General features: G+C 46.9%; 1 protein-coding gene across 3 annotated transcripts in view; it reads right to left on the bottom strand.

The window, feature by feature from the left end:
- Window positions 1-4,191: 4,191 nt before the first annotated feature.
- CDC42SE1 (CDC42 small effector 1) overlaps window positions 4,192-10,695 on the bottom strand; it is a 32,706-nt gene continuing 26,202 nt past the window's right edge. For 2 of the 3 annotated variants that reach the window (XM_083167814.1, XM_083167813.1), the window contains exons 3-5: window positions 10,313-10,423; window positions 9,768-9,853; window positions 4,192-6,868 (exon numbers count right to left, since the gene is read on the bottom strand). In XM_083167814.1, the coding sequence (XP_083023940.1) occupies window positions 9,779-9,853; window positions 10,313-10,423 (186 nt within the window). In that variant the 3' untranslated portion in view covers window positions 4,192-6,868; window positions 9,768-9,778. The remainder of the gene's footprint in view (window positions 6,869-9,767; window positions 9,854-10,312; window positions 10,424-10,695) is intronic. The other variant, XM_083167815.1, reaches the window with a different exon arrangement.

Genomic DNA, 10,695 nt, shown 5'->3' with positions numbered 1-10,695 from the left:
GCACACAAAGCAGAATGCCCGTAATAAGTGGCGGCACCGTGTAATAATATCGATAGGATAGCCCTTGCAGCGGCCTCTTTGTACTGCCGGCCAAACCATAGGGATCTCTAGGAGGATCTTAAACTTGTAGAAAACGCAGAAGGATGGAACCAGGTCACAGGCATGTTCTATCCCGAGGCCACTGGTGGTAGTGACGGATACCAGTTCCCAGGTGTGGTGCACAATTGGCAATCACTGCGCGGTATCTGCTGGTGAATGCTTTCAAACGAAAATCCTGAAAAAGGTAATGGCGTAAGCAGATCCATTCCAACCGGATTCACTATAGTTGGTCATCTGGACCACTGGCTGACGGGTACAAGAACCAGGGATCTGTAAAGGTTTGGCCCAAAAATTGTTCCGGAAACCTACATGTGTTGGTCCAGTCACACAATGGAGTCTCAGCTGGGTGATAATGGGATTAAAGCTGCCCCATAAAACCGTTTCCCAAACTGCCATTACAGTCCAGGTGTTAAGGATATCCGTACTGGAGCACATATGACCTTTATTTAGAACCTCAGTGAGTTTGATTTAACCATTCGGACATAAGCATAGATATCCGTAATACCTGGACTGTACTGGCAGAGATTGGGAAACTATGCATTCAAAAATATTTCCCTTTGATTTGAAACCGTTGAAGTCTACAGCCTGAAACAGCGCGGAACGCAGATGCTACGCGTGGATGCTTAGAATACCATAGGCCTGAGGACTATTTCAGTTGTGTTTTGATGTGTCCTACACCTCCAAATGTATCTCCCTCCACACTCCGCCCTGCCAATGACTGATATCTGTCCTCTGCGTGCATCCTCCCAGTCTTGCCTCCAAAACTTTGCAGATGCTGTTCCCTTCCACTGGAACTCTAGGCTTCTCCCTATCAGACTCTCCGAAGCTTCAAACGGGCTCTGAAAGCCTTCCAGCGCTCTCCCTATCCCCCTGCTCTATACTCCTCGCTTGCAGTGTCTCCCATATAAATTGCAGGTCCACTTCCCTCCTGTGCTTTTCCTCCCTGACCTAAACTTTCATCTCCTCCGCATCACCAAAGGTAGCCTCGACTGCATATGCTACATTGTTTATATTACTTGTATCCTATATCATTGGTTCCCAACCTTTTTTCTCTCCCGTACCCCTTGAGTAGGCTTTTCATTGATGAGTACCCCTCCCCTCAATTTTAAATATAGACAGTACTTCTGAGTGGAGTGGAAGTGAGCGGTATGCGTATCCTTACGCATTTCCTTATATTAAGGAGTAGCGGTTAGGAATCGCGCCCTTCCGTGTCTGGCCGCTGGTTGTGTATTGTCTCCAGGGTTCCCACTTACACCTGTAGGAATTATGCGCCTGCTTCTTCCACCTGTGTCAGTGCAGGGCAGATGATCGCTGATGTCTGAGGGCAGCATGGGTAGCTCCCATTGGATTGCTGATCAGGCAAAAGCACAATCAGACGCTGAAGACAGAACCATAAGTGACACAACATGGTTTGTCTCCATGGAAATGGGTCTTCTTCTGCCATTAAAATACTTTTTCATCTTCCGCCATTACCAATATTATTTTCAAGTACCCCCAACTGGTCTGCAGAGTACCCCAGGTTGGGAACCACTGTCCTATATCCTACAATACTTGTTACTGTTACTATTTTGATTAATTTTACCATTCTGTTTGTACTGTTTTCTGATTATGTACTATCTAAGGCGCTGCAGACCCCTTGTGGCACCGTACAGATAATAAGATCTATTTTGCCAAGCCAGTAACAGATCTCAGCCGTCACCACTTGATTTTTGTTTTAACAACAGGTTTCTATTAACACAGGGAAAAAGTGTTCTGAATGGTCCATCATTTGACGGGGCTGTGGATGGGGGTTATTCACAGGTATGTAAGCATGACAGTGCTGGGGCACTTATCTGTGGGTGTTATTTCTGTGCACTTCCTCCCCTAATGAACAATGAATATCTAGGCTTGGTCACACATCTGTTTGTAATGAGCTCCGTAGATATAATTTGCGTGGGAGAGCAACAGGCAGCTGGTCGGACAGGTTCGTGGAGCGCACGGTGTCACCCGAAGTAGCTGTGGGTCAGGGACTTTTAAATGCTAACAAACATCCCCATTTCATCCAACTAGCAGAAACGTGAGGGTCGCGTGATACATCCGTCCTCCGTAGGGGAGACTCACCCCACCTGCCTGACAATGGCTTCTGTGCCAGCGGCCCTTGGGGAGACAGAGGCTCATGATTGTAGAGCCACCAGGTAAACTCTTACCATATACTATGTCAGGGATGGGGAACCTTCAGCCCTCCAGCTGTTGTTGAACTAAACATCCCAGCATTCCCTGGTACAGTTTTGCTATTTGGCCATGCTAAAACTGTTGCAGGGCATTCTGGGATGTGTAGTTTAACAACATCTGGAGGGCCAAAGGTTCCCCATCCCTGTACTATGTGTTACATATTGTGACACATGGATGAAGTTGCTTGCTGAACCATAAGACCCAGCATGCCCTTCTAATCAGCTACCAGTGTGTGCTTGAAAATGTAGCTCCACCAATGCTATAATTCCATAAAAAATGTATTGAGATATACATATACATATATATATGTATAACTGTAGGTATGGACAAAATATACCAATGCTCGGTGACTGACAGGCTGCTGCTGTTTGGGGGCGGCGACAACCTTGGTTTTTCATAATGGAGGAGTGTTGCCGCAGTTGTGGGTTAGGGACCAACCTAAGATCTCTGCCCAAGGACGGGATTTCCTGATGTCCTTGTTTTTGCTGCTGTAACGCCCCCTACTGCGATACCAGATTAGTTTCATCAGCAGTGCCAGCTCCTCCAACCACATATGAGTTGGGCCCAATGCGTTTGCAGTTCACGTTCTATGGCGGCCATTGTGGAATACCGGCCAAAGTTCATGGTTTTAACCCTAAAAACGTTTGCGCGGCTTGCAAATCATTTATTGGACAACTAGTTAAAACCCCATCAAAATGACGGCATAGTCCCTATCAGCTCCTACCTCCAATCTCTGAGCAATGTCGACATGGGTCTAGGTCGACACAAGCATTATGTCGACATGGGCAAGGTCGACAGTCAAAAGGTTGACATGGAGTTTTTCGCCGTTTTTTTACCCGAATGTTGACCCTAGTCGACATGGACACAGTTTGAAGTGCACCACATCCCCTGGAATCGCTTGCTTCGCTCCCCATGCTTCGGGCGCACTATTTTATTCTCCCACCACACCTAATGCACATGTCGGCTCAAAAAAACCCCCTGAAAAACCCCATGTCGACCTTTTGATTGTCGACCTTGCCCATGTTGACTTAATGCTTGTGTCGACCTTGTTGCCTGTCGACCTAGTTGTTGTAGACCCAATGACCGTATCCCAGCCTGGCCGGACCCAGGCGCACAGCAGACGCGGACCCGGGCGCACAGCAGACGCGAACCCAGGAGCACAGCAGACACTGACAAAGACGCACAGCAGACGCGGACCCAGGCGCACAGCAGACGCGGACCCAGGCGCACAGCAGACGCGGACCCAGGCGCACAGCAGACGCGGACCCAGGCGCACAGCAGACGCGGACCCAGGCGCACAGCAGACGCGGACCCAGGCGCACAGCAGACACTGACAAAGACGCACAGCAGACGCGGACCCAGGCGCACAGCAGACGCGGACCCAGGCGCACAGCAGACGCGGACCCAGGCGCACAGCAGACGCGGACCCAGGCGCACAGCAGACGCGGACCCAGGCGCACAGCAGACGCGGACCCAGGCGCACAGCAGACGCGGACCCAGGAGCACAGCAGACGCGGACCCAGGCGCACAGCAGACGCGGACCCAGGAGCACAGCAGACGCGGACCCAGGAGCACAGCAGACGCGGACCCAGGCGCACAGCAGACGCGGACCCAGGCGCACAGCAGACGCGGACCCAGGCGCACAGCAGACGCGGACCCAGGAGCACAGCAGACACGGACCCAGGAGCACAGCAGACACTGACAAAGACACACAGCAGACACGGACCCAGGAGCACAGCAGACGCGGACCCAGGCGCACAGCAGACGCGGACCCAGGCGCACAGCAGACGCGGACCCAGGCGCACAGCAGACGCGGACCCAGGCGCACAGCAGACACGGACTGCACAAGGCGACCCAGTGAAATAAGACATCACGCAGCCATAATTCAAAGTAATTTACTATTTTCTTAACCATATGAAACATCTCTTTTCTTTTCATTGTAACAGGGATTGTAATTGCAGTTGGCAGACAATAAGGAGAAATATCTCTTCACTAGAACAATGAATCAATATTGGAATGGCTTTATACACTGGATTAATAGAGCGAGCCAGGGTTCATCAGCGGATATAAGCGGCATCAAAGCTAATCTCATGACAATCTTAGAATAGTCCGGCTACTCTACACACAGTCGCACGCCCAGTCCCGCTGGGCACCGACAGCAGACGGGTACAGTATACGCGCTAGGGTCTCTACATCTATAAACGCTACACGCCAAGTCCGCCATCGCTCAGAACGCTGGCAAATGATGGAATTCTCCCCGAATATTTCATGGAGTGTTTCATTTTTATTTTTTTTACCCTTTTTTATTTTTTTTTTAAACATATATATTGACTATTTTTTTTTGATAGTTACAGCAATTTTCTAGCTTCATTTTACAAATACTGAAATAAAACATTGTGAATGGCAGGAACTGAATGTTACAACGCACAGGCCCCAAACAAGCAAACCCAAAGCTAAGCAGATGGGGGACCGAAGACAAAATACAGAACAATTCATTTATAGGGGGTGACTAAAACACTTGCAAAGGTAGGGGTGTTGCCCAAGCAGTTTTAGAAATGACAGCTGGAATCTGATTGGTAGCAATGGGCATCAGCCTCTGTTTTGGTAGCTATGGGCAACAACAAACTTTTTCAAGTGTTTGTAAATCTACCCCTTAACTTGTTACGTGTTCCTGGTAGGGATCACTCCTTCAGGACAGCAGGCGGAAATAACGGCTCTGGGTATACTAGTAATGTCTGGTGTGTATTACAAGAAGCCTAGAAGTGGTGGCCCATCTGGCAAATGACTGATGGGCCAATTTGACCACACAAAGACCAGCGCATAGAGACAGGGGCTGTCTGAGCAGCTCCACCTCCTGTCGCACTGCTCGGCCACGGGTATATAGACACGGGAACTTGGTGTGAGGCCACACCCGGAGAGCCACGACTCCACCCTCTTGCTGTGCATGACTACAATGGCAGGGATTTTACAGAGCCCCTGTGCTTCCCTGGATGGAAGGGTCACACAGGCCCACAGGTAAAATTCCCAGGGGGCCCCACTCACTCCTCTAGGAATAAGTTTCTTGGTGGAACCAGATCATAAATTAATCTGGGTTCTTGGTTTGTTTCTGTGGAACCTCCACCAAGATTAGCCCTCCTGCCATACAAAGTGGGTTGGTCCTCCTGACGCATCCCTGTCTCCTCCTGTATAAATGGGCCCCTTTCTTCGCATGTCCTCTCTAATGGTTGGCCAAGCCCTTGCGCGGTGGCTATTCTCCAATTTGTGACCAAATGTGCCTCTACCGAGACTGGAAATGAATTTGTGGTTAATGTGCTAGAGACCCAAAGTCTTCAATCCACCTGGCCGCCTTCATTGGAGCGTTCCGCGACATTACCCATCGTTCTTACGGAACACGTTACATATTGTGTAATCAAGAAGACTAAGACATTATGACATAACAAGGGACTGCCTTTCAAAAAAGCCGTACAAATAAAAATGCAGTAAATGGGACATTGTTCTTTAGAATACACCACGTACAATTACTATGCGTTAAGGCAAAATGTGAACCACCCTCCCCAATAAGGAACAAGGCTTCCACAGTCCTGATGTAGAGGTAGTAGTTTGGGCCTCTGTCTTGTAATGATTATATTTACATAACTGTAAGTGCTTTGAATTTGTATAATTTAGGAATTTCTGTTTATAATAATCAATCCACCATATCCTGCTTCCCCCAATATAGGTATCTGGGATCCGTATTTAATAGCAGTGTGCTTTGAACTAAGGAAGATATTTACCAAAGCTGATAAAGTACCAGCCAATCAGAACCAGGTTCTGCAGTACGGTTGTGTTTTTAAAAAAAATCACAGAGGAGCTTATTGGCTGGTATGGAATACCTCTGCCAGCTTTGATAAATATCACCTACACTCTGTGACAGATGAGGGTGTACTTCTGCAATTTAGGCTCTACAAATAGAAAGGCATTCAGAAAATGTGAGGTGTGTGCATTGATATATATATATATTTTCAGCAGTTTTTAATTTACTTTTTAAATTATTTAAACAAGATGATGGTATTGAAATGAAAACGCAGCATTCGTTCCTAACTTGAAGTCAGCGCTGTATAACCCCGGGAGATGGCGTTACGCATGGCCACACGTAGGACCTGTACAGATTTGTTTCCCGGTGGATCAGTAACATGAAGGAATGTTGCAGCACAGATAACGCGGGTCTGTCCGCCGTATACCAGCCTGTGAAGTGCTTTCGTTTTCAATAGCTGGCATCGCTTCACTCATTTCAGCCGAAACTAAAACAAATATGCGTATACATAGTCCTTGGCTTACACGTACGAGCAGGAATCACATGTTCAAAAATGTACGATAAAATATTGCACATTCTTCAGATATTTTGTTTTTCAACCCCCTCCCCCCCCCCCCCCTAAAAAAAGAAAGAAAAATATTTCCAGAAAAAAAAAAAATACAAAAGAAATCATATGGTGTGGAAGATTGAATAACTTATCCAGTGATTGCACTGCTGATTTGTTCCTGCTCGTTATCACCGCTCCTTTCATGCGTTCATTACCTGCTGGAAAAAACACAGACAGTCCCGTAAGTTTCATGTAGGTTGGGTTTATTACTTCTGTGGGACAATTTAGGACTATCGTGCATAGAAGGCTTTTTTAGGCCCATATCAAGTTATTTTTGGACACATTTGTGACTGTGCCAAACAGGAGTTAGATAATTGTCTGGTTGGCTACATGGATGTCTAAGAACACTTCCTGGTTGGATACACAGAGGTTTAAGAACACTTCCTGGTTGGATACACAGAGGTTTACGAACACTTCCTGGTTGGATACACAGAGGTTTAAGAACACTTCCTGGTGGGATACACTGAGGTTTAAGAACACTTCCTGGTGGTAAGACCAAGGTTTTAATCAGGACAATACCTAGCAGAGGGCTAACTCCTGGATAGATCAACAAAGGTGTATAATATATACTGGATAGATGGGTGGAGGTCTAAGAACACCTCATCAGCAGAGGTCTAATAACATTTCCTTGTGGCATAATCAGAAATATAATTAGGAGTTCGAGAACACCTTAGACAATCCAGGGTCTAAGAACTTTTTTTTATGGGATAATTAGAGAAATAATAATACACAACTCCTGGTTGGCTCATGAAGGTCCATGGCCTGTTGGATAGTGGGGTATATGAAAACCTTCTAGTTAGAAACTTAGAACATTTGTAAGTGTGAATATTTTAGAGTCTAATTACACTTTCTGGTTGGATAATTCCTGGACCAACACCTCCTGATTGTATATTAGAATATATAAAAAAAATACTCCATGCTCGATAACTGGGGTTTAAGAACCTGTCCCGGTGGAATAATTGCTGGTATAAGAACATGTTTTGATTGGATAGTTGAAGGTCTAAGAACACTTTGTGGTTGGATAATTGGGGTCTAAGAACACATTCAAGTTGTATACAGTAGATCCGGGGTTCTCAATCTCGGTCCTCAGGACCCCACAGAGTTCACAGTTTCCAGGTCATCCGGCTGGTGGGGTGTGGTACAGGGGTCCGACAGTCGGGATCCCTACAGTCATTAGGCCGACGTCAGGATCCCCAATGGCCGGACCCAGACAGCATGGCGAGCGCAACAAAGCCCCTTGCGGGCTCGCTACGCGAGCCACCTATTCTATTCTCCTTCTATGGGGGTCGTGGAACCTCATGAGGGAAAATAGCCGACGGCCGTCGGGAACCTGGCTGTCGTTGTTTTGACAGTCGGGATCCCGACGTCGGGTAAATGCCTGTCGGGATCCCGTCCAGCACCCGGCTGGTGCCCAAGTGTACTCGTTACTTGCTGACACATTTTAAAAGATCCACAGGTGGAGCTAATTATTTCACTTACAGGACCGAGTTTGAGAACCTGTGCAGTAGATGCATATTTAGAAACCGTTCCTGTTTGGATAATTATGTTTGGTACTTGTTTCCTAGCACGGCCACAATCGCGGGCATCGTGTGTCATTTTTAGTGGTATACGACGCGACCGACGCGATGCCCCCGATTTTCCCATTGAAATGCATTGAAAATAGTCAAAATCACGTTGGTCGCGTCGTATGCGGCTAAAAAAGCCTTAAATGGTCCAGACGCGATGCCCACGATTTCCCCATAGGAAACAATGTTAAATGGCTCAATGTACCCGCGATGCCCCCGATTTCTCATAGGGAACAATGTTAAATACCTCAATTTCACCAAATCATCATAGGGAACAATGGTAAATGGGCCAGAAAGCCCCAAAAACACCCCAGAACAGTGAAATGTCCCCCCAAAAGTACTTTACGCTACCCCACGATCAACGCGAACCCGAAGCGTGGCGAGCGCAGCGAGCCCGCGAGGGGCGGCGGTACGCGTCCTCCGACCTTTTCATACCCCCACTATCCACGTCGGCGTGGAGAATAGAATAGTGTGGCGAGCCCGAAGCGTGGCGAGCGCAGCGAGCCCCGCGAGGGGACTTGGATACCTTCACAGGTAAACGCGTCCCTTCGCGGGCTTCACAGGTATCCGCGTCCGCTCGCCACGCTTCGGGCTCGGTGGCTCGCTGCGCTTGCCACACTATTCTATTTTTCCTCACGATGCCTACGATCATGATCGTTGTGGCCGTGCTAGGAAACAAGTACCTTATGTTTTAATCACCCTCGTGCCATGGACTATGCATGGGGGTTCCTGGTGTTCATTATCCCTGTGTTGTTTTTGTTATTTCACATGGAAATTATTAATTTTGCAGTGTTAATGAATTATTTTAATTTAGTTTATACTGTACTGTACAAATGGGAAAGGGGGAGGAAGATGCATGGTTTATGGTTTAACCAACTGAATTCAATTAGCTGTGGTAAATTACCGTGGCCAATTGAATTTATCCAAAAACGGGTCAGTGCCATCATGAAAAAAAGGCCACAATTGAACTGCACCATCGTGCAAAATATAACGTTATAGTCCTTTTTTTCCACACGAGTCTTTAACGTCGGTAATTGTAATTCCCTCCTTTTCTATCGGGAACGATGTTCGCACCTGTCTGACACCGCACCTGTTCGCACCGCACCGCACATGTCTGACACCTGTCTGACACCGCCCAGAGCAGCTCATTCACACTGTTCACCCATAATAGTGCGCTGTATCTGCTAACTGGCCCATAAAGAGCGCATGAACGCTAATCGCCGTTCCCATAGCAACTCCAGTAGCTCCGGCTAGGGGTCAAGTTGGCAAACATTTACAGTAGGTGGCATCGCAGATTTAGGTACAGGAGACAAAACTGACTTTTGGGTCATCTAAGCTAAAACACAGGGTTCCCCCAATTCAACGCTGCATTCTGCCTCTCTCAATCAGGAATCCAATTTATAGGCATAAATCTTAAATATTTAAAGAACGCATAAAGATATATATATATAAAAAAAATGTCAAGGGTCAAAATCATGGCACTATTTCTTACAGTGCGAACAGCTACAAAATCCTGGAGGTATTCCGTTGTCGGTCATGACCACATTTGGATCTCATTTGTTCCTGCATGGCACCACCCTGCAAGACAAAAGACAGCCTCTTATTTTGCCAATTGTAGGAGTGTCTCTGTTCAGTGTCACATTTGGCTTTTCAGAGTTTATTGCTTAAGGCCACACCAAAATGGCTGCCTCCACAATGTGAAGGTGACAGGTTCACCCTCAAAGGACACTGCTAAAACCCGCATCTCCCTGTGAGCCACTGCTGCAAATCCTATAGACACCTCATGGAAATAACATGGCTGCCATGGAAGAGGAATAGTACGACCAATTTCCATGTAGCGCCCTCTACTACAAATATACGTTTTGGCCTTAATCCTTCGCATTAAAACATAACAGCAGGCAGGAGTCAGCTGTGTCGTCTTACATCCTCCATCAAACCATAGCTATCACTCTACCTACAAGGCAGATGTCCGAGATACCAAAAAAATGTCTGACTTTACTGCGTGCAGGTGACAGAAAACCCAAAGAAGTGACATACCTTTGGAAAGCCATCAGTGGCACCCATGTCTCCGGACCCAATGTGTGTCAGGTGCACAAAGTTCATGGGCTCTCCTATCATGGTGCGATCGATTCTCCTCCTCTTTTTTTTCTGCAAGAAACACACAGTCAAAATATATATCTCTAATTAAATAATATATATATATATATATTTATAGTGATATTATACCACAGATTTTTAATGGGGGGAAAAACGCTATGAGAAGCAACTGTTGGTTGTTACAATGACTTAAGGAGGTTCGCCTACACACTTGAAGCGGACATTTTTGTTTCCAGGTGAGTAGTTTGTGCAAACAAAATGGCTGCCTTTAATCGGTGTAAACAACTGAGCGTTTTATACGTTTTCTCCAATCCAGTCCTCGG

The sequence above is a fragment of the Crinia signifera genome, chromosome 12 (genome assembly GCF_055691185.1).
Source record: "Crinia signifera chromosome 12, ASM5569118v1, whole genome shotgun sequence".
In the NCBI taxonomy this organism is placed as follows: domain Eukaryota; kingdom Metazoa; phylum Chordata; class Amphibia; order Anura; family Myobatrachidae; genus Crinia; species Crinia signifera.
This window is presented reverse-complemented; position numbering and strand designations above follow the sequence as displayed.